Source organism: Poromitra crassiceps (genome assembly GCF_964638095.1).
Source record: "Poromitra crassiceps genome assembly, chromosome: 19".
NCBI classification, from domain to species: Eukaryota; Metazoa; Chordata; class Actinopteri; order Beryciformes; family Melamphaidae; genus Poromitra; species Poromitra crassiceps.
The window spans coordinates 6,382,070-6,409,684 of record NC_139646.1 but is presented as its reverse complement, the minus strand read 5'-3'; the positions used below and the strand labels follow the sequence as shown (position 1 = coordinate 6,409,684).

At 45.7% G+C, this 27,615-nt stretch overlaps 1 protein-coding gene and 1 pseudogene across 2 annotated transcripts in view; one reads left to right on the top strand and one right to left on the bottom strand.

Annotated features, from left to right (window-relative positions):
* Positions 1-3,854: 3,854 nt before the first annotated feature.
* The window catches only part of LOC310794262 (uncharacterized protein), a 61,353-nt gene continuing 37,592 nt past the window's right edge, over positions 3,855-27,615 (bottom strand). The window contains exons 22-66 of the mRNA XM_083656221.1: positions 26,854-26,898; positions 26,316-26,369; positions 26,180-26,224; positions 25,976-26,029; positions 25,622-25,666; positions 25,484-25,537; positions 25,114-25,158; positions 24,810-24,971; positions 24,578-24,631; positions 24,296-24,349; positions 24,129-24,173; positions 23,983-24,036; positions 23,752-23,796; positions 23,235-23,288; positions 22,260-22,313; positions 22,058-22,111; positions 21,857-21,964; positions 21,671-21,760; positions 20,867-20,920; positions 20,334-20,441; positions 19,392-19,499; positions 19,083-19,136; positions 18,833-18,886; positions 17,766-17,873; positions 17,298-17,351; positions 17,139-17,192; positions 15,894-15,947; positions 11,502-11,555; positions 11,197-11,304; positions 10,617-10,670; positions 10,283-10,336; positions 10,099-10,152; positions 9,782-9,835; positions 9,591-9,698; positions 9,190-9,243; positions 8,968-9,021; positions 8,723-8,830; positions 8,475-8,528; positions 8,261-8,296; positions 8,097-8,150; positions 7,030-7,339; positions 6,132-6,244; positions 5,788-5,856; positions 4,573-4,806; positions 3,855-4,010 (exon numbers count right to left, since the gene is read on the bottom strand). Of these exons, the coding sequence (XP_083512347.1) occupies positions 3,864-4,010; positions 4,573-4,806; positions 5,788-5,856; positions 6,132-6,244; positions 7,030-7,339; positions 8,097-8,150; positions 8,261-8,296; positions 8,475-8,528; positions 8,723-8,830; positions 8,968-9,021; positions 9,190-9,243; positions 9,591-9,698; positions 9,782-9,835; positions 10,099-10,152; positions 10,283-10,336; positions 10,617-10,670; positions 11,197-11,304; positions 11,502-11,555; positions 15,894-15,947; positions 17,139-17,192; positions 17,298-17,351; positions 17,766-17,873; positions 18,833-18,886; positions 19,083-19,136; positions 19,392-19,499; positions 20,334-20,441; positions 20,867-20,920; positions 21,671-21,760; positions 21,857-21,964; positions 22,058-22,111; positions 22,260-22,313; positions 23,235-23,288; positions 23,752-23,796; positions 23,983-24,036; positions 24,129-24,173; positions 24,296-24,349; positions 24,578-24,631; positions 24,810-24,971; positions 25,114-25,158; positions 25,484-25,537; positions 25,622-25,666; positions 25,976-26,029; positions 26,180-26,224; positions 26,316-26,369; positions 26,854-26,898 (3,483 nt within the window). The 3' untranslated portion in view covers positions 3,855-3,863. The remainder of the gene's footprint in view (positions 4,011-4,572; positions 4,807-5,787; positions 5,857-6,131; positions 6,245-7,029; positions 7,340-8,096; positions 8,151-8,260; positions 8,297-8,474; positions 8,529-8,722; positions 8,831-8,967; positions 9,022-9,189; positions 9,244-9,590; positions 9,699-9,781; positions 9,836-10,098; positions 10,153-10,282; positions 10,337-10,616; positions 10,671-11,196; positions 11,305-11,501; positions 11,556-15,893; positions 15,948-17,138; positions 17,193-17,297; positions 17,352-17,765; positions 17,874-18,832; positions 18,887-19,082; positions 19,137-19,391; positions 19,500-20,333; positions 20,442-20,866; positions 20,921-21,670; positions 21,761-21,856; positions 21,965-22,057; positions 22,112-22,259; positions 22,314-23,234; positions 23,289-23,751; positions 23,797-23,982; positions 24,037-24,128; positions 24,174-24,295; positions 24,350-24,577; positions 24,632-24,809; positions 24,972-25,113; positions 25,159-25,483; positions 25,538-25,621; positions 25,667-25,975; positions 26,030-26,179; positions 26,225-26,315; positions 26,370-26,853; positions 26,899-27,615) is intronic.
* Positions 13,926-15,160, top strand: LOC310793427 (saccharopine dehydrogenase-like oxidoreductase pseudogene; annotated as a pseudogene). Its single transcript has one exon. The product of its transcript is annotated as a saccharopine dehydrogenase-like oxidoreductase pseudogene (transcript).

Below are 27,615 nucleotides of genomic sequence, written 5' to 3'. Positions count from 1 at the left end.
TTCAAGAAAAATATATAAAATACCAACCACTACTCGAGACCATCACGAGCCTAGGTTATACCTGTAGATACAGTGTGCTTATATTTGGAAGCCTGGGACATGTACATAAATGCACCATGAGAGGCCTGCATATTGCTGGCCTGACAAGAGCAAGAGCCAAACAAACTGTCAAATATTGCTCTGTCTCAGCAATTATTGGCAGTCTAGCAGTGTGGAGAAGGAGGTGCTATGTGTATCCATAAGTGCTCAGTACTAATTGACCCTGATATATTTGTTTCCCTGTTTATGAAATGTAATTTGTGGAACCAAATAAAGTATTTAAAATGTGTGTGTGTGTGTACGTGACAGATCTTGTACAGTATGTGAGATAGCGCTGTTGGATTTGGGCCTATTAAACTGTACTATAGGAGTTTGGGAATTTGTCTAAGAGTTAATTGCAAAAACAGATATCTCCATTTGTATGTATTATCATTTTTTATTATAAATGTATGTATTTATCTGTAGACATGTCCAGTCTATCTTTGCTGTCACATCTCCCTCTGTAGACATGTCCAGTCTACCTTTGCTGTCACATCTCCCTCTGTAGACATGTCCAGTCTATCTGTCACATCTCCCTCTGTAGACATGTCCAGTCTATCTATCACATCTCCCTCTGTTGACATGTGCAGTCTATCTTTGCTGTCACATCTCCCTCTGTACACATGTCCAGTCTATCTTTGCTGTCACATCTCCCTCTGTAGACATGTCCAGTCTATCTTTGCTGTCACATCTCTCTCTGTAGACATGTCCAGTCTATCTTTGCTGTAACATCTCCCTCTGTAGACCAGTCTATCTGCAACATCTCCCTCTGTAGACATGTCCAGTCTATCTTTGCTGTCACATCTCCCTCTGTTGACATGTCCAGTCTATCTTGAGCGCACACAAAAAAGAAAAAAGGAATGAAATATTGAGTGATACCAATTATTCTCCTTGAAAGAGGTTAAAATGTAGCTGATGTACTGGAAATACATTGAAACTGGAAGGGCTTATATGAAGGGGTTATATGAAGGAGTTATATGCAGATTCCTCCACTTGCTGCCACCCTTGGTGTACTCAACCGCGGATGTGACTGACTTGCACACCCATGTCACGTCATCTATATTTCATGACCGAAAGATAGCAGCTAAATGATCCTGGCTGTGCTCTGTTCATCCACTTCTTCTCAGTAAAGTTTTACAGCATTGAGGACCCCCCCCCCTGTTGGATGTACAGTACAGTACAGTACAGTACAGTACAGTACAGTACAGTACAGTACAGTACAGTACAGTACAGTACAGTACAGTACAGTACGTACATACAAGCCAAAGTCTGCAGAAGTCTAGAGATGGAAAGGGGAGAGCACTGAGACTGAGAGAGAGAGACTGAGGGAGAGAGCGACAGAGAGAGCGAGAGAGAGCATGTGAGAGAGAAATGGAATAGGAATAGAGCAGTTGAGGGTCACTAGAAAGGGTGAAACATATGAATGAGGGGAGATTGGGCGAGGAAGGGCAATTTATGAATGATGCATGCTCCGACGAGGAGCACAATGAATACAGAATACACACACACACATACACACACACACACACACACACACACTAGGGCTGTCAAAGAATATTCTATATTCAAATATATATTTGAATATGAAAATTAAAAGAATATTCGAATATGAAAATTAATATTACATTGTATTGTGTATTGGTCTTACAATACTGCGGTGTAGCACTAAGCTCTATTGCAGCGGATTGGGCGTGATCAACCCTTCCGCGGGCAACGTTGCAGACAGAGTAGGAAGGCTGATCCGTGAGCGGCTGCTTCTGGGACGCGGGTCGGGGTCGTAATCGGCCTCGGCTGGGTCTACTGGGCGAGGGTGTATGATGTTGACAGACCCGAAACACCCCACGACCCCGGTCAACATCACTGATGACGCGTCCCAGCGCATGCTGTAGCATGTATACTGAAACCTATATATATATATATATATATATATATACACACACTGTGTATATATATATATACACTGTATATATATGTGTGTGTGTGTGTATATATATATATATATATATATATATATATATATATATATATATATATATATATATATACTGTATATATAATTTAACCAGATATGAAAAAAAACAATGTTTATGTTGATTTTGCTTTTGTTTTAATGTTCAAATAAATATACCAAGTAGTTATATAAGCTCTCTGGTTGTATTGGTTTGCCTTGCCATGAACGCAAAACAAAAAGGGGGGGAAAAAGTATTTGAATAATATTTGAATGAATATGTTTTGTTTAGAGGGAATATTCGAGTATGATTTTGGGCCAATGTTGACAGCCCTGACACATATCACATGATTGCATCAGATCAAAGTGCAGAAACCAAATCAGCATGGGGTTCTCCAGCAGGTGCAGGAAAGATAGCGCTGCTTCCTTCCTCCTGCCTCTAGTCTGCTCTGAGCCAACAGGATTTCAACATACAGTATTCAATGAAACTAAATGTCAGCAGATTAACTTATGTAAATGTACATCTTGTACCTTTATTAAAATATGTTACTCAGTAACTTCCCCCCCCCCCGCAAATATGCATAGAACGAACTTGAGGCAATGGTGTCCCAGAGTTTGGTTTGTTATGTTGAAAAATAAAAAATAAAACATTGCTTCACAATATTAAACAACAGCAAAACAACAACAACAACAACAACAACAAAACAATGCACTGCCCGAGTTCCCTTTAACAATGAAATTAACTCTGCAAGGAGTTACATAATAGCACCGTGATGAAGTACACTCCGATATACATCACATAACATCATTATAACAACGCAATAACATCAACAAACAGGTAAAGACAACAATACTACAAAATGAGGTTTGATGGCAACACAGGATGAGTGTTGCTGAAACGTAGTGTGTGTGTTGTGTGTGTGTTGTGTGTGTTGTGTGTGTTGTGTGTGTGTTGTGGCAGTTTCAATGTTTCACTGCTGGTCATACTGCACCGTGGAATGAGAGTGAAGTGTGAAAATGTCTGCAGAAATGATGTGCAGATGACGTGGATGAAGTGCACAGATGAACGAATGAATGAACACAGACAGATGAAAGTGAAGTACCGGTCACTCCCTCCAGAGAGGAATCACACACGTGCGTTAACAGAGGATATGGCTGATAGTCACACAGACATGTGTTAACAGAGGATACGGCTGATAGTCACACAGACATGTGTTAACAGAGGATACGGCTGATAGTCACTAGATAACAAGAGATGTATGCCCTGCTCTTGAAAACACAATACAGTGCCAAAGTCACCCCCTCTTCCGGCTTCAGCGTGGGACGTAAGGGATTTCATTCCCAATTCATTTTTCCATAGACCCTTACATACAAATAGTTTTACTTTGTCAAACCAAGCGATTCAACTCTATTCAGAATCAGGGAGAGATCATAGAACATTTCACTATATTCAGAATCAGGAGAGATCATAGAACATTTCACTTGGACCAAAAAAAGAAAAAGAAAAAAAGAAGGCAACGTAAAGCAAGGATTTTTTCAAACATCTATGAGAAAATTAATGGTGAATGAACTCTCTTAGGACCCATGCCGAACCCAGAAGAGGGGGCGTGACTTAGGCACTCTGTATGACAGTCAAAGTTGTGTAGTAGTGTAACTGAATGGAATGTGTGTATAGGTGGAAAAAAAGAACACTGTTCTAGGTAAATCTTTTGATATAAATATGACGTGGGGCATCAGGTAAGTCTTGAATGTAGTTTTCTCCCTGCAGGTAAAAAGTGTCCTCTCGCGGCTCTCTTGCCCATTCATTTACTCCCCGCTGTGTGGCTCCCCGGCTCAGTTAGCCGTTGTAGCAGACTGGGCCGACTTGGAAGCCAAATTTCTGGTTCCCATTTCCAAAGTCGGACACGGCCACATCGATTATGGGGAGCGTGTCGGACTGCGGAGCGTCAAACTCCATAACTGTCCTCTCCTGCCCCGACCGAGTCTACAGCAGAGAGAAACAATTACAAAGTGTGAATGTGTGTGTGTGTGTGTGTGTGTGTGTGTGTGTGTGTGTGTGTGTGTGTGTGTGTGTGTGTGTGTGTGTGTGTGTGTGTGTGTGTCAGGGTCAACACATATCTGAGATTACATGCAGTGTTGCATATTATCAATAGTGAATATCCTAAAATGTTAAAGTATGTTATGATTGAATGTGTTTGATTTGTTGAAGTGTCTCTTATTTGATTCATAATGTTTGATTTATAATGTGTAACATTATCTGTATTATCTGTATCTGTATGCCTATCTGCTGCAACTCAATTTGCCCTTTGGGACACTAATAAACTTGAACTTGAACAAGTCAAGACAAACTCTCGTAGAAATGGAATTTCATGGAATTCCATTCTGTTTCTTGTCATTCCAATTAAATTCCAATTCTGTTTCCACAGAGCTGGGTGGCATTCCAACTCCAACTCCAACTCTAGTGTGTGTGTATGTGTGTGTGTGTGTGTGTGTGTGTGTGTGTGTGTGTGTGTGTGTGTGTGTGTGTGTGTGTGTGTCTTTCTCACCTGACATCCATCATACTGTGCGCCCATGTAATGTGCGTTCTCGTGTGTCATCTCCTCCCCGTTGCTGCCCCTGAAGCGCAGTGCGTGCTCGTGGCCGTAGGTGGCGCTGTGCAGCCAGGCGGCAGAGTTGAGGCAGTGGTAGGTGAAGGTCTGCTTGGCTGTAGCGCTCAGCAGCTTCAGGAAGGTCAGCTGCACCACGTGGATCGGGACGCCGTCTGACCCCGAGTAGGAAAACTGGGGGAAAGGCACCCACACGTTGTCGTATGATCACATGCACAAATACACACTTTTTTTTTTATCAATGTGTTTTTATTGAAAGTTTCATATATGATAATGGACCGCTTGTTCACATAACAGGATTGACAAACATAATGAGTGGAGAGGAAATAAATGACAAATGGTCTTAAAGGAATTATTTGCCACTTTGGAACCTTATCTCTATCTGAAATCGGGATATAGTGTGAAACACAACAATGTTCTCTGTGTCTCTGGGGTGCGGCTTCACTGCGCCGCTGCCGGTAATTCGAGCTACAGATTGCATTTAGTCATTTTTGTATGCGGACAGTGCATCAACGAGCCAGACCAGCTGGTGGGCGGAGTTTCTGCCTGCAGATGAACAGGGAGCTCTTGGTGTAGGCAACATGGAGGGAAGGTAAACATTGTTCCTCGGCATACTACCGATTTTGTAATGATACAAAGCTGGTTGAAAAACTGATTTTTTTTTCTTATTTTATTTTATTCTGACTTTTTTTGTTTGTTTGTTTGTTTGTTTTTAACTCACGTGTCTCATAATTTTTTATGGTCAATTGCTGCTCTTAATTATTAGTATTTTTATTTTCTTCTTACTTTTTAAATTTTTAATAGTTTTAATTCACGTCTTTATTATTTTTCACTGGCCGGTTGCTGGTTAATTATTTCAGTTTATTCCTACTTTCTTCATGTTTTTTTTAACTCACATGTATTATTTATGTTTATTTTAATTGTGTTTATGTCTAATGTTTTTAGACTATCCACATGCTGCAGAGGTTGTGGCTGTAATGTCCGTGGTAGCTCACGCTCTGTGAAGCACGTTGTGCTTTCACCTGGAATGAAATGTGCTATAGTGTATAAATAAAGTTTTGCTTGCTTTGCTAGTTCTATCTCTGTACGCTGTTCACACACACACACACACGCACGCACGCACGCACCAGAAGGATGCAAAAAATATCACAATACCTGTTTTCCTTTCCTGAATTGACTGTACCAGTTGCCAGGCTTTTCCCCTTTCCAGGCTGCTAGCCTCACCTGACGACAAACAAACAAGAATGTCAACGACACCTTCAACGATCGCACACACAGATCATAAGCAAGCTATAAGGTGACATTTTATTTTATTTTTACAATAGTGTCAAATACTCAAAATAAATGATACTGTATCAAATACATTTGCTTGTGTCAGTGTGTGTAAGTGTGTGTGTGTGTGTGTGTGTGTGTGTGTGTGTGTGTGTGTGTGTGTGTGTGTGTGTGTGTGTGTGTGTGTGTGTGTGTGTGTGTGTGTGTGTGTGTGTGAGTAAACTAACCGACTGGAACTTTTTGTCAGGGTACAGACACGTCTCTCCATGTGCAGTGAAGTTACAAAACACCTTGAAGGAGTCTCTGTGGCAACCCTGGTTAGGATCTACCCAGTATTCACCTGGAAAAGAGAGAGAGAGAGAGAGAGAGAGAGAGAGTGAGAGAGAGAGAGAGAAAGAGAGAGAGAAGAGGGGAGGATCATAAACCTCTAGAGGGCACTTGGTACAGTGTATACATCTGCCATGCCCACTTCCACGCCCACTTTTGTCCAATGGATGGGGATAGTTCATCAGTTTGTCCTTGGCCCATGAGCAACCTTTTAACAAAGTTTTGTGACATTACATGAATCCATTTGGAAGATAAGACACCTTTTTGTGATTGGCCACACCCATTGCCACGACCCCTTTTGGCCAGTGGGTGTGGAAAGTTAGAGCTCAAGGTTGGCCCAGACCTACCCAGACCTACCCAGACCAAACGACAAAGTTTAGTGGAAATCCATTCAGAACTTTTTGAGATATTCTGCGGACAAACAGACAGACAAACAGAAAGACAGACAGTTTTCTAACCCTATGTGTGAATTGCTTTCTGAAATATATCTCTGATGTAGTCCACATTGAAAAATGTAATTAAAAGTCTGTCTCGCATAAACATTGCGATTCTTGCAGCAAACTACGTCATGCCTCACCACCACCCCCCGTCCCCTCACACACTCTACTCTCTACACCGGAGGATTTCCTTATGTGTGAAAACAACAACGCCTCTTATACGAAAGGGTAAATCCGGGGAATGTCCGGACCTAGTCGGACAACGGACATAGTCCAGAGTTTATGTCTGAAAGTGGCTAGACAGACAGACAGACAGGTAGGCAGATAAACAGATGATCCGAGGCACAGAATGATAAAGTACCATCGGGGAGTTCTGGTTGGAGTAGGTAGAGCTCCTTGCAGGTGCGGGCGGGGCTGTGGTACGTCCCCAGGGGGTTCCGCAGACCCTCCACCTCCACCCTCATAGACGACAGAGATGCAAACACCTCCTCCATGCCCTGCTCCTCCTTCACTCCCCCCTCCTGGCCCGCCTGGTCGCCCTGCATCCAGTCCTCCTCTCCTCCGGCCGTGCCCTCCTCCTCCTCTTCCAGCGCCGCGCCGTCCACCGAGGTGTGGGTCCTCTTTCTCCTTCCTCGCTGTGGCAGAGGCACCGTCCCAGCTGCTGCCCGGCCCTGAGGGAGGGGAGGAGTGGAGAGGAGAGGAGAGATGGGGGGAGGAGTGGAGAGGAGAGGAGGAGATGGAGATAAGAAAACAGAAACAAAGTTACCATAGCTGTAAAGATACAGAGGTTGTATTCACCTTATTCACCACGCCCACTTTTTCTCTCTTCCGCGTTCGACGCAACGTATTTGTTCTTCCGGTTCAGCCCTAGTTGGCGGCCATTTTCAAAATAAAACGTCCGTATGAATGAAGTTTGGCAACATTCAGAATTAAGCTTAGCTACACTGCGGCCAACTTCAGTTGCATGTTCATAATGTTACTGCTGCGAGGAGCCGATGGCTGTACCCGGTCGGCATTTAACGTTAGTTACAAAAGCACGTCGACAGTGTTTTCTCACTGCCAGTAGCCTAACTACAGTAGGGTTTGACAGATAGCTAGTCCGACCGGTGTCAGCACAGTCAGCGCTCCCAGCCCTCGTTGCTCGTTAAGGATTTCCAATAGGCATTATTCTGATAAACTGGTCACATATATGTTACGTTCTCACCTGACAAATATCAAAACTTTAAAACAGTTTGGGTTTTTTTTTGCTTGAAAACAGCTTTTTGGCAAGTCTAAATGACTGCGGTAGGCGTACTCTACGTCCGTGTTTAAAACCGGAAAGACGATTACAAAATGACGTCATGCAGAAGCGTCCTTGTATGGGCAAAGAATAAGGTGAATACAGTGTAGTTGTGGAATGTACTGAATTGTGTGTATGGGGGAACTCACTGGTTGTCCTGGAGGGCCTGCAGGCCCGGTGTCTCCTCTGGCACCAATCGGACCCTGGACAGATCCACAGAGAGTCAATAGATCCGTTTAGGGTGCCTGTGGAGGCCTGTATGAGGATCCAACATGATAAGCCTGAATAACACAATTCTGAAAGTGCGACTTACCTGATTTCCTTTCGAGCCTTTCTGACCAACAGCACCCTGTGAGAGTGTTAAAGAGTTAAAGACAGAGAGACACAGAGAGAGGTTGGGTGATGACCCAGTAAGCCCAGCACTAGCACACAGTCTCATTATGTTGGTTGTCGGTCTAATCTCAGGTTTATTCTGCATACTCACAGACAGACCCTGGGCTAATCTCAGGTTTATTATGCATACTCACAGATAGACCGTGGGGGCCGGGGGGGCCGTGGGGACCTGCCAGCCCGAATGCACCCTGAAGCAAAAAACACAAGGAAACTCACTAAAATGAGTAAACTGTATGTGGATGTTTTTAATTAAAAGTACCATAAGGAATTGCTTTTCTAGAAGAGTTTTTCCGATGTGTGCGCATTTGTGTGTGTGTGTGTGTGTGTGTGTGTGTGTGTGTGTGTGTGTGTGTGTGCGTGCGCGCGCGTGTGTTTTCCCCACCTCGTCTCCTTTGGGACCCTGTAGTCCCTGGTTTCCTGGCAGTCCTCTGTCTCCCTTCTCTCCAGTGTCTCCTGGTGGCCCTATCAGGCCTATCAGACCACCATGGCCCTGCACACACATGTCAGGGTCAAAGGACAAAGTCAAGGTCAAGTCAAGGTCAGTGTGTGTGTATGTGTGTGTGTGTGTGTGTGTGTGTGTGTGTGTGTGTGTGTGTGTGTGTGTGTGTGTGCACAGTATGTCCTCACCTTGTCTCCCTTCCTGCCTGGGTCTCCCTTTAGCCCTGGTAATCCTGGGGGGCCCTGAGCAGAAGAGGTCATGATGGGGTCAAACACATGTTACAGATGGGGGGTTATCGTACAAATAAAAGAGAAATTAATTCACTCTGAAATTCTAGTGAGTTTTCTTCCATGTTGAAAACTACTGAGAAGAGTGATGCTTGATGTGTCTTGATGTGAAAGCCATCTCACCATGGGACCAGGTGGCCCAGTCTGTCCAGGCGGTCCATTGACACCTTGCTCGCCCTAATGTGAGACACAGAGACAGAATAGATTTTTTTTATATACATTTTTTATTATTGTCAGACAATTAAACAAAACATCTCAAAACATCCCACCCACAACCCTGACAGGATTTAACATAGAAGAGAGAAGAAGAAAAAAATACATACATACATACAGTACATACAGTACATACAGCTAAAGCAAAATAAAAGGGAAAAAGAAAAGAAAAAGGTTATCTCTGGTTGTGTTATAAAAGGTGTATGGGAATATTCTTACTGTGACTTTAGACTAGGAACTGAACAGGATTGATTTCGTGAACAGACAGACAGGCAGTCACTCAGGCTCCGCTGATGTTAGAGGTGACTTACCGCTGGGCCGGGGATCCCTCTTAATCCCTGGGGACCAGGCTTCCCGGACATCCCCTGGGCACCCACGGGCCCTGTCTTCCCTATGAAGCCCTCAGCTCCAGCAGAGCCCTGACAGACAGAGAAGAGGATGGTGTTTAGAGGCCACAACATTCAGCTTAGCTTATTATAGAAGCTTTTGTTTGTCGCCTCACCTTTGCTCCTTTCAGGCCGACCTTTCCCTCTGACCCTGCTTTCCCCAAGTGGCCCTGAAGAAAAACATTTGAAAACTGTTCAACTCACATATACTGTACACACTGATGCACGCATGCACACGCACGCGCACGCGTACGCACACGCACGCACGCGCGCGCACGCACACACACACACACACACACACACACACACACACACACACACACACACACACACACACACACACACACACACACACACACACGCACACACAGTCACTCACTCACACAAGCACACACGCACGCACGCACGCACAGAGACAGACATACACACACACCCTTCGCCCAGGCGGTCCAGGTGGTCCAGGTTCCCCTGATGCTCCCGGTGGTCCCTGGGAAAGAACAAGAAACTGGTTATAGGGCCCATCATAGTGATAATGATGGCATCTTTAATTATTGTGAATTAAATGAGGTAGTGCAATGTTATGGATGTTACGGAAGTAGTGTATAGAAGGAGCTCACAGATTTCCCTGAGTCTCCTGTGTCTCCTTTAGACCCGGGCAAACCATCCACACCCTGGTGAGGAAAGAGAGGCAATAGCATGGGAAAATAAAATGTGTGTTGTACCAGTCAAAAGAGCTGCAATTAGCATGGCATTAAAATGACAGCTTTGAAGTAGATAAAGTGATGGGAGTCCCTCTGGCAACACTCTGAGACACTTGATCAAGTGAATACGGAAAAGGTACAGTAGAGGAAGATGAAGGAAAAGGTACAGTAGAGGAAGATGAAGGAAAAGGTACAGTAGAGGAAGATGAAGGGGGAGAGGGAGAGGAAGGTGCAGAGCAGACACACTCACATTGGGTCCAGCCTCTCCTGGCTGTCCTGAGTCCCCTGGGAAACCTATTGGACCCTGTGGGGGGAGGGTTGTTGATACATAGTATATTAGATCATATCATATCGCTTCATATTATACCATATCACATAGAAACAATAGGATTAGGGTATTGCATTGTGTATTGCATAGTGTGGTATCATATCATCATGTTTTGTGTCACATTGTATCATGTTGTATTGCATCGTTTTATACAGTGCAGTATCGCATTGCATCATATTATAGCGCATAATATCAAATCCTATCAATTAACTAAACTGTTCGTATAGAAAAGACTCGTAGTGTGTTAAATTGTGTAAATACCTGACAGTTTCGACCGCTGACTTCCTGCAGTCTTCTTCAGAGATAGGTATTGACCCAATTTAACCTACTACGAGTCTTTTCTATATGAACAGTTTAGTTCATTAATTTCGGTTAGACAAAATGAACGTATTTGGACTATCAAATCCTATCACATCCTATCATACTGTATTGTATCTATCGTACAATCTCATTGTATCATTGACATAGTGAAGACATGCGAGTGATATTTGAGGTTCCTCACAGCGTTGCCCTTGGCTCCGTCCTCCCCCTGGGTCCCTCTGGCTCCTGGAGGACCAGCTGCTCCTGGGGAGCCCGAGTCTCCCTTGTCCCCCTGGTCCCCCTTATCTCCCTACAGGAGCAAAAAGACAAGAGTGAGCCATGAAGAGGGGATGAGAAGAGGAAGAGAGGACATGTTTAAAAAGGGAGGTTGGTGGGAGACAGTTGAAAGATATTTCTGATGAGGGTGTGGCCAGTACAATAAATAAATAAATAAATAAATAAATAAATAAATAAATAAATAAATAAATAAATAAATAAATAACTTACTTGTCCTCCTGACAAGCCCACTGGTCCTGGGACACCCGACTCTCCATCCTCCCCCTAAGAGAGAAGGACTTGAGTTTAACACCAACTATGACAAATCTTTGCATGAATCTTTCATCTTAAAAATAAATACACAAACACAGACATTCAAAGACCTACCCAAACACTCCCCAACACAACCAAACCCTACACACACCACTGACCTATTTTTCTTTAAAAAGAAAATATATTTTGGGCTCCCGTTTTGAGTTGAAGTGGTGGCCGTCGCCATCTTGATTTTTCGTCAATAGAGTGGGAGGGAATGGGTGGAGTCCTTGCGCAGCTCATGTGAGATGGGGGTTTTCCAGACCCGCAGCTCCGCCTGCTATTGGTCCGTGATCGGCAAGCTGCGCGATCACTGGACAGGCGACCTGTCAATCACCCCCTTTTCTATCGTCTATTTTACTCCAAGCGGCCGGGTTACAGTATATAAAGAATTACTCCCATAGCTATACAGTTGTTACGAAAAGGTGAAATTAGCGATATAGACCAAAACCATGTTAAAGATGAAATGAAACCAATGGAGCCCAAGTGGCGCGTGGGTCAGATTCACATTTCAGACTGAAAAACAAAACTTGTCTGAGATGACAGGTTGAGAGGCGGGCCATAGTAGCATGTCGATGATTTCATTTGACAACTCTGGGGACTGGATTTGGCTTTGGCCAATCCTGGCGTGTTCCGCCCCCAAATCGAGTGGGATTCAGCGTGTTGTGGCGCTACGTGAGAGTGCCGCAGGCAGCCAGCTGCCTTTGTGTGGAGCAGAGCAGAGAGTGCAGCCTGTCGGCCTGGATTCTCCGAGGGGCTGGAGTCTGAATTCGGCCTTAACTACGTTAACTAACGTTATCCTGGAATGCGATTTTAACAAGCCAGTTACATTTCTTTGCATTCTTAGACATTACCGTTTGCTTTATTTTGTATACTATGTTACATACAATTGGCCAAGTTATTAGTTAGTTTATGGACTAGAAATTCTGCCAGGTTACAGACACTAGGTGCCATTTTCTCCTTTATTTGGAGGAGAAAATTCTCCTGAAATAAAGATTGATTGACAGCTGCCATGTCGTGATATGATTGGTTGAAATTTGATAGTGCAATGTGACGTCAGCAAACTGTAGATTACTGTTATGAATGAAATCTTGAAAAATGAACTTTTGATGTGAAAAAGTGTGGAAAAACTAAAGTTTTTTGATTGTTTTTTTTGGCATACATTAATAAATAGGTGCACTGAATACCCAGGTATTTGAACTAAAATGAAAAAGAAAATTACATTTTTGGTCCCGCTCAACTTTAAGGACCAGGCTGTAAAGATGCTTAATCACTGTTACAAAGTGAGGCATTTTAACATGGGGGGTGAACGGGAACGACGGGACTTCTGAGCCCTGCTTGAAGTGGCCATTCGAGGAATTACAGCTTTTAGGGTTATTTCCTGGTCCTCGTGGGAAAACCTCATGCCTTGCCCGCTGGCGCACACACACACACGCACGCACACGCACACACACACACACGCACACGTACACACGCACACGCACACACACACACACACACACACACACACACACACACACACACACACACACACACAAACACTATCTTAAACAGTTGAATCCAGATGTTTTGAAAAAATGCAGCTGCCATTCCACAATAAAACACAATGCTTTTTATAGGCCCATATATTCTCCAAACCAGCACTTCCTTCATTGCTTTATAACATGCAAAGTCTTAATCCTCTTACTAATCTTCACCACCTGTATCCACCCTCTGCTTCCTACTCAGGTGAACTGCAATCTCTCCCCTGACCGAGAAAAACATTTAGCAGCTGGCACTTTCTTTTTCGGTTTTTACTGGTAGGCCAGTCCATTATTTGCCATTGGGCATGTACAGAGAAACAGACAGACAGACAGAGCCCCAGCTCCCATTTATATACAGTACTGATATATAAGATAAGATTGGCTGGCCTAATGAGTTTTCTGTAGATTTGCATATTTAAACATGATGATTAACATTTCAATTTTTTTTTAATCATCATCACAAAATTGCAGAGCGAGCGGTGTTAGTCACAATTTTGCGGGCGGGAGGCGTTAGTCATGATTTTGTGGGCGGCCGGTGTTAGCAAATCGTGACATCACAGTGATTTGTGATATCATCAGTGATGTCATAAATTCCACAACATGTTGCGCCCATGGCGCATCCTCTCCACCCTTAGAAATAAAGCACACTATACAGTGACATCATCAGTGATTTGTGACGCAAATCGTGACATCATCAGTGATGTCATAAATCCCACAAGATGTTGTGATCATCATCGGTTGTCATTCCGACTTGCATCGGTGCGGTGTAGAACCTCTCCTCTCCTGCAAACTGTGAGCGACTGCTTAGCTTGCTGCAGCGATGGTGAGTGTTGAAACATCCTCCAACAGGTACCACATCATTGTTTTTGGAGCCTCTGGTATTACAGGACAGTTTGTGGTGGAGGAGGTGGCTGAACTGTGTCCGAGGGGCCAAAGGGGAACCTGCAATGGGCCTTGGCTGGCAGGAGCAAGCCGAAACTGGAAAAAGTTCTGGAGCAGGCCGCCGGAACACTCTGTAAGCCAGAGCTGAGGACAGGGGTGGAGATAATTGTAGCAGATGTTGGAGAACCAGATTCCCTGGCAGCCATGTGCCAACAGGCAGTGATTGTTCTCAATTGTGTGGGGCCTTACAGGTTCTGGGGTGAGCCAGTGGTAAAGGCTTGTGTGGAGAATGGAGCCCACTGTATTGACATATGTGGAGAGCCTCAGTTTTTGGAAGGCATGCAGTTGAACTACATCACCCAGGCAGCAGACCAAGGTGTGTACATCGTAGGGAGCTGTGGATTCGACTCCATACCTGCTGACATGGGAGTGCTCTACACCAGGGACCAGTTCAAGGGCACACTCACCGCAGTGGAGAGCTTCCTGACAGCCAGCTCAGGGCCTGAGGGCGGCTGTATCCATGATGGTACATGGCAGTCAGCCATCTATGGTTTTGCTGACAGTGGAAAGCTCCGTAGCCTGAGGAGGAAGTTTAATCACAAGCCCCTCTCCTCCGTTGGCTCCAAGATCAAACGCAGGAGCTCCCTGTTCTTCAGTAACGAGATCCAGCAGTATGCGGTGCCCTTCATGGGAGCCGACCCCTCCGTAGTGAAGAGGACCCAGCGCTTCGTGGTCGAGGAACATCAGGCCACACCGGTCCAGTATGGGGCGTACGCAGGAGTCGGAGGAGTTGGTAACATTGTCAAGTTGACGTTTGCTGGCTTGATGTTCTGGTTCCTGGTCAAGTTCAGTTTTGGATGCAACCTGCTCATCAAGTACCCCGAGTCCTTCTCCCTTGGATTCTTCTCCAAGGCTGGACCAACAAGGAAGCAGATGGAAGGCTCATCCTTCCAGCTTGCCTTCTATGGAGAGGGCTACACAGAGGGACAGGACCCTTCCCAGGGAAAACCCAATGGCAAGATCCGCACACTGGTCCAGGGACCAGAGGCTGGATATGTGGCCACGCCCATAGCCATGGTACAGGCTGCTCTAACCATCCTCAACGAGCCAACAGACCTGCCCAAGAAGGGAGGAATATATACTCCAGGAGCGGTTTTCGCCAAAATTGATTGACCGCCTCAATAATGAGTCTCCACCCTAGTACAAAAAAACATTGTCTTAATGTACCATAAGTAATCAATTGGGGATGTTTCATGACGATATCACTATCTTTACACCGGAATTTGGGGCCCCCTCTTAGTTGGGACGCCATCTTGCATTTGTCAATAAATAATTAACTAATTTCACTGATACAGTTGTATTCCTTGAGCCATAAAACCTAGGGTTAGACACCAAAACCACCTTTCTAGGTTGAATATTAATTGAGATATAGCAGATTAATTGAGATATAGCAATTTTAAGCTCCCGGCAGCCATCTCGGACTCCATCTTAAAAATGACCCATTATGGGTGCAAGGTCCGGTCTAGAACGTGACTGATTGTTGCAGCTGGCGCATTTCCTCGTCACGCTGGAAAAAGAAGTTGCTTGTCACAATAAATAACACTCGTTTGACGACTTATTTGAGGGAATATAATAATTTTATCTATCACATCCCCTATTCCTGTTGCTCTTTGAACCACTCAGTCTCAGGATATTTATCGACGAGATTTTTGCCAAGCTGGACGTGATTTGCTCCGTTCGCATGCAGCTGTCGTTTACAGACGGGCTACAGTATGTTGTGTCTGTGTCAGCAACGTAACGGGGAGAGGGCCCTGGGAGGATTACACCGGAAGAAGCACCCATATTTCACGTAAGGCATCATGGCAGCTAGGAATAAGGTGGATAGGTGTTATGTCAGTTTCCGTACCTTGTCTCCCAGGCTGCCTGGCTGTCCCACCATGCCTACTCGACCCACTGGACCCTACACAGCACAGAGAGGAACAGTATTTTTGGAGGATGCACAGTGACTGAGGATGAGTGACTGAGGATGCACTGTGCTGTATGTTTGAGTGACTGAGGATGAACTGCATGTGTTTGAGTGACTGAGGATGAACTGCATGTGTTTGAGTGACTGAGGATGAGTGACTGAGGATGCACTGCATGTGTTTGAGTGACTGAGGATGAGTGACTGAGGATGCACTGTATGTTTGAGTGACTGAGAATGAGTGACTGAGGATGCACTGTATGTTTGAGTGACTGAGGATGAGTGACTGAGGATGCACTGTATGTTTGAGTGACTGAGGTTGCACTGCATGTGTTGGAGTGACTGAGGATGCACTGCATGTGTTTGAGTGACTGAGGTTGCACTGCATGTGTTTGAGTGACTGAGGTTGCACTGCATGTGTTGGAGTGACTGAGGATGCACTGCATGTGTTTGAGTGACTGAGGTTGCACTGCATGTGTTGTGTTTGAGTGACTGAGGTTGCACTGCATGTGTTTGAGTGACTGAGGATGCACTGCATGTGTTTGAGTGACTGAGGTTGCACTGCATGTGTTGGAGTGACTGAGGATGCACTGCATGTGTTTGAGTGACTGAGGTTGCACTGCATGTGTTTGAGTGACTGAGGTTGCACTGCATGTGTTGGAGTGACTGAGGATGCACTGCATGTGTTTGAGTGACTGAGGTTGCACTGCATGTGTTGTGTTTGAGTGACTGAGGTTGCACTGCATGTGTTTGAGTGACTGAGGATGCACTGCATGTGTTTGAGTGACTGAGGTTGCACTGCATGTGTTGTGTTTGAGTGACTGAGGTTGCACTGCATGTGTTGTGTTTGAGTGACTGAGGTTGCACTGCATGTGTTGGAGTGACTGAGGTTGCACTGCATGTGTTGTGTTTGAGTGACTGAGGATGCACTGCATGTGTTTGAGTGACTGAGGATGCACTGCATGTGTTTGAGTGACTGAGGTTGCACTGCATGTGTTGTGTTTGAGTGACTGAGGTTGCACTGCATGTGTTGTGTTTGAGTGACTGAGGTTGCACTGCATGTGTTGTGTTTGAGTGACTGAGGATGCACTGCATGTGTTTGAGTGACTGAGGATGTATGTGTTTGAGTGACTGAGGATGTATGTGTTTGAGTGACTGAGGATGTGTGAATAGGTGTGCAGGATTTACCTGTCCCCCAATAGGTCCTTGGGGACCTGTAGGGCCTTGTTGTCCAGGAGGACCCTAAAACCAGGTACAAGATATGTCATGTAAAATCAAGTCATTTTGTGCAAATTAATGAACAATGAAATGAAAAGACACTACTGCCATAATAGGATATGAGCTTACCATCAGTCCCCCGTGGCCGCTCTCTCCCTTTTCTCCTGATAGACCAGGCATGCCCTTGGAACACACACGCACGCACACACACACACACACACACACACACACACACACACACACACACACACACACACACACACACGCACACCAAGTCAAGTCAACTTTATTTATATAGCACATTTACAACGACACAGGCCGATCAAAGTGCTTCACAAGTAAAAACACAGAGCATAAAGCAAGTACAAATGCACTAATCAGAGAGCAAGGTGCAGTACAAGGTGCAGTAAAACAAGTAGTACAATGGGTAGAAGTTGAAAGACAAAGTGAATAAAATGAATAAGATGAATAAAATTTGTAAAACACACACACACACACACACACACACACACACACACACGAGATTCAATTATAGAGCATCTCTTCAGAAGGCCTTGTTTCAACAGTCTGCATCCATCCTTGGTTCATCCATCTTACCTGTAATCCTATTGGCCCTTTGGAGCCCTTGAAGCCACGGAGGCCCTCGTCTCCTTTCTGACCATACATGCCCTGCTGGCCCCGGGGCCCCAGCTCTCCATCCACACCCTGCGTCACAGAGGAGGACAAGGAGAGAGAGGGTCAGTTTGGTAACTCTGAAATTATCAAATCCCTGAACAGAGAGTATCACTTACTGTAATGGCAGTTGAATTTAAAGTTGATTGGTTTTGTTTACGTAAGGGATAATGTATACTGAGCCGGTGATTACTGTGGAAATAATGACCGACAGGTGAATGATTGAGCCTGACGCGCAGCGGAGGGCTTAATATTCACCTGAAGGTCATTATTTCCAGTAATCACCGGCTCAGTATACATTATCCCGCTTAGAACACGGCCTACAACTAAATCATTCAATAATCTGACAAAAATAATTATTCAAATAGATTTTTTAATAGCGTTTTCAACACAAAGCGGTTTCATTCGTAATTGGCACACAAGACACCACAGCTGCAACTGGTTGGCCTAATTAGTAGCGTCTGCGGACAAAATGCTCTTACCAACTGATTAATCCAGGTGTGGCAGAGCAGCGGTCGGTTGTCGAGAAATAATGACCGGTGAATATTGTTGATTGACCAATCAGAATCGAGTATTCGAGAGAGCCGTGTTCTAATGCATAATAAGTCCCATGAAGCCTGGGCCCATGATACCTATTCAAGGCCCATTGTAGAATAACTGTCAGCGCATAAGTGCAAAATTATTATTATTATTATTATTATTCTACAAGGAAGCCAGAGTGAACATAGAAAGTGCCACGGCTCAAAGCCACACAGTGGAAGACACAGTGCCAGGGAGAGGGGGAGAAGGGTCCGAGCTGCGCAAACCTGCACCGCTTAGTTCAAAACCTGGGTGTGTGTTTTTTTCCTCATGCCCTGAGAATGTTCGGCTACTGTTTGGACATTTTATGTCTTCATCAAATAATGTGCTGCACTTTGGGCTGTTTTACTTCAGAAGTGGCCAGGTCAAAGTGGTCCAAGATAAATAGAACACCACAAGCACTGCAGACTCACCGGTAATCCTGACTGACCGATAGGCCCCTGAATGCCAGTGGACCCCGCGGGCCCCTGCAGACAGAGAGAGAGAGAGAGAGAGAGAGAGACAGAGAGAGAGAGAGAGAGAGAGAGAGAGACAGAGAGAGACAGACAGACAGACAGACAGACAGACAGACAGACAGACAGAGACAGAGAGAGGAAAGCATGATGAGAAAGACACTGGTGATGACAGTAAGTGTCTCTGGTGCTTTTCTAGGTCCAGACTTACTGATTCCCCTTTGTCTCCTTTGCTGCCTTTCTGCCCTGGTCCACCTTGCTCTCCCTGTGGGTGCACACAGAGAAGATACACCATGTATCAACAACAAGGTACAAACACCCACCCACCCACACTCTCACTGTGCACGCACGCACACACACACATACAGTACATGCACACACAAACACACGCACGCGCACGCACGCGCGCGCGCACGCACGCACACACACACACACACACACACACACACACACACACACACACACACACACACACACACACACACACACACACACACACACACACACACACACAGATTACCTTATCCCCGTCATCTCCTGGAGGTCCTGCAGGGCCAGCAGCTCCAGGTAGTCCTCCAGGTCCTTGGTCTCCATCCTGACCTGCCGGTCCAATCGGTCCCATCGTTCCCTGAATGACACACAGTCAACACCTGTCTGGGGGGGGGGATTCTCTATCCTAGCTAAACAGATGCCCCCTCTCACCGCAAGAGAAGCGTCATCTTACAATGGAGTCATACGCCAAAGTAGTTGCCATGTCATGCCATTTGTTGAATAAAGCCGCTTGTTAAATCTTATCAACCGCTCTCGCCTGGTTGAAGTGTGGTCACAGACTGAATTTCAACCCACGTAGACCGACCTCCATATTCCATTCTCATATCTGATCAGTCAAGTATGATGTCAGTTGTCGCCAGTTTCTTCCTAGTATATATAGCGAAGATCTTAGCTCACCTTCCTCTCTGACTGAACCATAGCAGCAACTGGCATTTCGGGCAGTTTGTCCCCACTGAGCTCTCATGACTCCTGAAGAATCCCCCACGGGTATCCTATCTATCCTAGCTAAACAGATGGCGCCCTCTCACCGCAAGAGGGACATCATTTACAGGGGGGATTCTCTATCCTAGCTAAACAGATGCCCCCCTCTCACCGCAAGAGGGCCGTCATCTTACAATGGAGTCATATGCCTACTGTACATGCACACTACACACGCATGCATGCACGCACGCACGCACACGCACGCACACACACACACACACACACACACACACACACACACACACACACACACACACACACACACACACACACACACAGACAAAAAACAACTGATCTAGGAAAAAAAGGGGCCAACTTCTCCGTCAATACTTGACCTGCTGGACAGAGAGAAGAGAGAGACGTCTCTTGCAATCTGCTGGAAAATGTCTCCTAGGTAACAATTGAACAGAAGAGAGTGAGATGGACTTACAGGCTCCCCCTTCTCTCCCATTGCTCCTGGTCCACCGATGGTTCCAGTCCGTCCAGGCTGGCCGATGGCACCAGCTGATCCTGGAGGGCCTCTGTCACCTGTCACCCCCTAGAGACAGAAAGCCCAGTGCTTGTCCTTGGAACATCTTATCAAATAACTGGAAAGCACAGAGGTCATGAAGGCTATGTGTGGATAGATATTGAAAAAGTGATAGCCTACCTACTACCTACCTGTTGGTACTATAATGTCTTTTGTATTTTTATTGATTTTCATTAAGGCATCAGAAGATATCCAAAAGGATAAAAAAAACATCAATATTAAATTGTTCCTGGGAATTTGTACTGAGGAAGTCAATTGATCATCGTCTACTTCTGCTTCAAAAGGCAGACAGCCATCTTATAAAACACATGAAATATTGCACAGAAAATAATTTGCTCAGCAGTTTAAACAAATAAGCTTTCATTCAACAACAACAACAGGTTTTAGAAGCAATATTGAATTGGAAGTGTGGTAAGAAAGCCGGGTTAACTCACTATGAGTCCCGGGGATCCAGTAGGTCCTGCGCCTCCTTTCAGACCAGCAGGACCCTGTGGAGGATTTGATTTGTATTAGTTCTGACACCCGTTGGAGCACACAATCACTGACCATTTAGTCAGGTCTGGCATGCAGCCTCTCCTCTCTCTCCACATAGTACACTTCCCTGGCTGATTCCAACTCCTCTCAGGTGTGCTCCATCATTAGATAATGAATGGAGCTCTCCATGGTACTGAACCTGTGTTCACTCATTTTGGCCACAAATGATCCATTTTTGCCCATTTATTCGGCCCTAATAACCTAATTCAAAAATCCGTCCCTGTCACCGTCTGCTCGGGACCCCTGCCAGTGCCCATGTAGGCCGAGCTGGTTGTCCAGGATCACACCGAGGTTCTTAGCAGTTTGAGAGGGTGACACAGTAGTGTTGTCAATGGAGATGGAGAGGTCTTTGAGAGGGCAATCTTTCCACGGGAGGAAGAGTAGCTCTGTCTTTTCAAGATTGAGCTTGAGGTGATGAACGGATGTCCAGGCACTGATGTCTTTGAGACATGCGGAGATGCGTGCCTCAATTTGTGTGTCTGAGGGGGGAAAGGAGAGGTAGATATGAAAAGCCATGAGAGGAGATCACATGGCTGAGGGATTTGGTATAGAGAAGGAATAGCAAGGGCTCCAGCACTGAGCCCTGAGGGACACCGGTGCTGAGAGTGCAAGGTCTGGATAGGGATCCCCTCCATAAGACCTGGTCAGAGTGGTTAGAAAGGTAGATAGGTATTGATATGTGCAGGTGTGTGTGTGTGTGTTACCATAGCTCCGGTGGCTCCTCTGCTACCCCTGAAGCCTCTCAGTCCTGCAGGACCGTTCTTTCCAGAGGTCCCTGGTGTTCCTGGGTCACCCTGGGAAGAACCAGCAGACAATACAATATACCTTCAAAACACATCCAAATGATGATGATGATGATGATGACGATGATGATGACTGTATGTACCCACCTTCCCACCTTCCTTCCCAGCAGATCCGGGTAAACCCTGCTCTCCAGGTACCCCCGGTGACCCTGGGTGGCCTCTGTCCCCTGTGGGCCCAGTCTCTCCTGATTTGCCCTGGAACACAGACATGGAAGTCATCAGGTCTACTGCAGCAACACAAACATGACATAAAAAAAGAAGAAGAAGAAGCTCTGTCCAGATCTTCACCTGTGGCCCCACCACACCTGTTGGTCCCGGAGGTCCCGTCTTCCCTTGAAATCCCTGTAGACACACAGAAGACAGATGAGAACACGAGGTGTGTGCTGACGTGTGCTGAAGTCCCTCAGGGGAAAGATCACTGTAGGAGTGGGGAGTGACTCTGCCAGACAATGACCTCTTATGAGCTGTAATGATATTTGACCGCACTCACCGGCTCTCCTCTCTGACCTGGGTGACCTGGAAGTCCATCCTTGCCAGCTGGACCCTACACACACAGACAGACAGACAGACAGACAGACAGACAGACAGACAGACACACAGACAGACAGACAGACAGACAGACAGACAGACAGGCAGGCACGCACACACACAGACACACACACACACGTGCACGTACGCGTACGCGCACAGACAAGGTTCAGATCATTAATGAGGGCTAAGGGCAAAAATGCCATTGAAAGTTCATAAAATGTCCATGAAATAACAAACGGAGGGGCAGAAAATGCTCTTGATAATTATAGCACCCTTTTTTGCATTTCACCCCGGTCACATTTTATTAATTGAGTTGTCAAATATTCACATATGAATCCCAGTGCTGTCACTGGGATTCATATGTGCTGTCACTGGGATTCATATGTGGAGCGCTTTCTGATCACAATACAAGCCACACAGCCTGCAGCAGCAGAACATGTTGGCACCATGTAGCCAGCAGAAAAAGAAGGAAATGCCGACCCAACACAAACCACTGAGTTGACGGAAAATCTCAAATCTAAATCTTATCTAATAAGATAAAAAATTCCTCTGAAAAACTGGAGGAAGATGGACTGCTTCGGGACAGGGGGGAAAACGGCACCCATGCTATTCTGTAAGGCCATGACTTTCTAGCAGAGTTCATTTGCCAATATCCATTTTAGTTGAATAAATCCAAAAAGAACCAAAATGCCCCAAAAATCTGAATCAGAATCACTTTTATTGCCACAGTATGCAAGTTACATAAGAGGGATTTAAGTGTCTGTGTATGCAGCGTAGCTTGATCAGATCAAGGGGCCAGAAAATGTGTGTGTGTGTGTGTGTGTGTGTGTGTGTGTGTGTGTGTGTGTGTGTGTGTGTGTGTGTGTGTGTGTGTGTGTGTGTGTGTGTGTGTGTGTGTGTGTGTGTGTGCGTGTGCGTGCGTGCTTTCACTCACACTGGCTCCTTTCGGTCCTGGCTCTCCATTCCTTCCTTGTGGCCCTTGAGGCCCCTGAAGAAACGGCCAACCAAACTATCAATCAATCAGCTGGTCAACCAGTCAATTAATGAATGATATGTGGAAAATGGTTGGCTGAACAGGGTTGAGGTAGGATAATGAAATGTACTCTGGATGATGTGTATAGTAGCTATGTGGTATGACCTGTCATTTTTCATAGGGTATTATATTCATAGCAATGTTGTGTGTATATATAATATTACGTACTGATGCCTGTTCTTTGTTGTGTTGTTTTTGTCTGTCTGAGACCAAGGACCACAATAGAAAAGTATATGACTTTATTGTGTCTATCCTTGATGTTTTCCTGAGATGCATGTATTTTTCATTTCCTGTGTCAAATAAAATAAAATAAAATAAAATAAAATAAAATAAAATAAAATAAAATAAAATAAAATAAAATAAAATAAAATAAAATAAAATAAAATCAATCAATCAACTGTAATGGTGTATATCTTACCCTCTCCCCAGGACCACCTGAGGGCCCGTCATGCCCTGAGGAGCCCTAAGAATAGACAAGAGAGAAAGAGAACAGGGAGGGGAGGATGGAAAGAAAGTGGCAGATGACAGTTGATTATTCACCGTTTAACACAGCTTTACTAATAGCTGTGCAGTTCTACTATAGATAGATGACGTGTTGGTGATTAGACAATAGATGACGTGTTGGTGATTAGACAGTGAGTCCACTGACCTTTTCCCCAGATTTCCCTGTGGGCCCTCTCACCCCCCTGCCGCCCCGCACTCCCTGCCGGAGAAGAAGAAAAATGAATGAGAACACGCCCAGTAAGGCCATTCAGTTTGATGTTCCTGACAGGCAGAGACAGAGGCAGCACTCACATTAGGACCCCTCTGGCCTGCACTTCCTGGTTGTCCTACAGGACCCTGGGTAAGAAACACCGGAGAGCACATACACATCACCGGAGAAATTACTGGGAAAAGTGGAATCATCGTCAATATGTTACTCGTCAGCCATGACCCCCCGTCTCCGTCTCCCCTCTACTCACCTTCTTCCCTTTTTCTCCCAGAGCACCCAGAGCACCTGGGAAACCATCGGAGCCCTGGGGAGAGAGAGGAGACACATTCACTGGTAGGCAATGAAGAGAACGGTAATTATTTGACAGCATTGTTGTTTACGTACGGGAAAAGATTACAGCAAATGTGATTGAGTTCTGCGATGAATCTCAGAATTCGGAGGATTCTTAGAATCCAGAGATTAATCTCAGAACTCAAATATTTTTTTCAGAGGTGTGCCCCTGTTTTTTGTTTCTCATTTATAATATCTTCACCTTAGGACCTTGTCGCCCTGGATATCCTGGCAGCCCAGGAACTCCCAGTTTCCCCTGAGAGACAGAGAGAGAGAGAGAGAGAGAGAGGCAGACAGAGAGAGAGAGAGAGAGAGAGAGGGAGAGAGAGAGAGAGAGAGAGAGAGAGAGACTCTTAACTCATGCAAATATTCTTGCTCATCATTTCCGAATATCTCGATCAGTGCTGATTCACACCCTCTTATCGGCTCTGTACCTTCTCTCCGGCAATGCCAAGAGCACCACCTTCTCCTAGGAGTCCCAACTGTCCCTTGGGCCCCTCAGGTCCGTCTTCTCCTCGGCTACCTGGAGCCCCGTTGTCTCCGTTGTCCCCCTTCACACCCCACTCCCCCTTGGCCCCTGGGAAGCCGTCCTCACCCTGCAGGCAGAGGGAGGAGGGAGCACAGGTCCAGATTGTAGGTTTGATATAGCCAACATAAACACACATACAGTAGGAGCAAGCATCATTGACCTAACCTATCCTGTAGACCAAAGTCTGTCACATTCTCAGTCTCTCTCACCTTCTCGCCTTTGCTTCCCTTCAGTCCCCTGATTCCATCGGCCCCCTGTCAAGCAGCAAGAGAGACAGAAACACATGACGACACAACACAAAAGACATCATGGTCAAATAACCGGTGTCCTCATGAGGTTGCAAGCTTGTCTTACTGACAGGGCACATTATCATAAAGAATATGAGTAGCTGTGGCTGTCATCATAATCTGATGTTTTGGTCACAGACTAACAGGCACAGCAAGATGTGTTGGAAAGCTATGAATAGATAATGTGAGGGTTCATACGGTGGCAGGATTTGTTTCACCCATAGAGAACTGGGTCATTCTTCGACTGAAGTTGAGACATGAAGATCAGCAATATTTTGGCTCTGTTTCCTACCTTAACTCCTCGTGACCCTGGGTATCCAACAGGCCCCTGCACTCCTGAAGGACCCTAGAAAAAAGGACACACACATAAGATGATAGACACGCGCAGAACAACAGCAAGTACACACACGGACAGTTACAACAGACTTACCGGTAGTCCTTTTTCCCCTGGAGTCCCCTCCTTGCCAGGGTGACCCTATTGACAAAAGGACATATTAATATATCAATATTTGCCTGTATGGACGCCTGACCAAGCCGGAGGTAACACGGGGGCTTGAACCTGTGACCCTCGTGTTGGTAGGCAAGGAATCTACTGCTGCACTACCTGGACGGCCACATGTTAATATCTGTGAATGTGTGAATGTGTGTGTGTGTGTGTGTGTGTGTGTGTGTGTGTGTGTGTGTGTGTGTGTGTGTGTGTGTGTGTGTGTGTGTGTGTGTGTGTGTGTGTGTGTGTGTGTGTGTGTGTGAGTGTGTGCGTGCGTGCGCACGTGTGTGTACTTACTGAGGGCCCATCATTTCCAGCTAAGCCCCGCAGCCCTTTCTTCCCTTGAGGTCCCTATAAGACACGGATCAATTATTTACAAGACTCAGACTCGTGGCACCCTGAGGTGACTCAGACTCGTGGCACCCTGAGGTGACTCAGACTCGTGGCACCCTGAGGTGACTCAGACTCATGAGGTGTGAAATTAGACTGAAAGGTTCTTACCTTCTCCCCTGGCAAGCCTACTAATCCCTGAGGACCAGGGAAGCCCTGTAGGAGATAGATACCACATTAGCGTATGCGCGTGTGTGTGTGTGCATGTGTGTGTGTGTGTGTGTGTGTATGTGTTATCTGCTTGTACCTGGAATCCAGGGTTGCCTTGCTGCCCAGTTGCGCCAACATCTCCTGGAGGTCCCTATTAGATCAAATAAATGATGCCATGGGAGCTATTTGGATGCATTGACTCAGCAGACTCTACTGTCTCTCTAGAGCAGTGCTTCTCAACTGGTGGACGTTTCCAGTGGGTCGCAGATGTGTGCATGGTGGGAAGAAAGCTCCTAATCCTCCTAATCCTTGAGGACACAGGTGTGCACGGCTGACATTACGGTCTTTCAGAGGCGGTACTGTAGCAGGCTCACTTGTAGTTAGAGTGGCGATTCCGGTATCATATGAAACTAGCAGACCTCAGGCATCCATTGATGCCAACCATTTCATGCTAGCATGTCGGGAAGGAGGCTAAATAACGCTCCAAATGTAGGCTAAAACTAGGCATGGCCATTTTCAAAATGGGCCCATATCTGAAATTTGGGTCGCGACTAAATGTCTAAGGGCAAAATGTGGGTTGTGAGGCTAGACCAGTTGAGAAGCACTGCTTTAGAGTGTCTTTGTTATATACGCACCAAGTTCCCCTTTGAACCTTGAACCCCGTCGACTCCCCGGATGCCCTGCGAGAGGGGGGAAGACAGACAGAGATTGGAGCTGACATCCTTTGATTGAATCCTTCATTTCTCTCTTCCAGCCTCCAGCATCAAAACACGCTGGACAGCACAGGAGTTTTTGATTACAAGGCAAAAGAGGAGGAGATGCAGGAAGACTTTTGAAGGCAGCAGACTCCATAATGCATGGATGAATTTGCCTAAAGCCCAGGTTTCATTCCTGGCTGTGGCACTTTGTGCTGCGTGATGCCCCCTGGCTGTGGCACTTTGTGCTGTGTGATGCCCCCTGGCTGTGGCACTTGGTGCTGCGTGATGATGCCACAGCGTCTGACTGAAGTGAAGACACAAAAGGAAGGTTGGATTTCCCCGTCTCTCAATAATGCTTTTTAGATGCACCCGAGGCTTCTCACTCAAGCCTCACGAGAGGGCAGCTCAATGAAATGGAAAATAACTACACCGCCTCCTCCTCGCTTGAGGCATGATGTTCATTCAGCAACAAGCATACTCATGTTATTCTAGCAAATGAAATGCGTCACAAGCGCTTGCTACAAGTGATTAGGCCCCACGTAGCATTTATCACAGCTGTGTTTATATCAGTGGTGAGAAGAGCCTTGTTTTCACAAGGATGAACACAGAAATGTATCTATTCATCTGAGGTGAGATAGCAGGATGGTTGTATCTATTAATCTGAGGTGAGTTAGCAGGATGGTTCTATCTATTCATCTG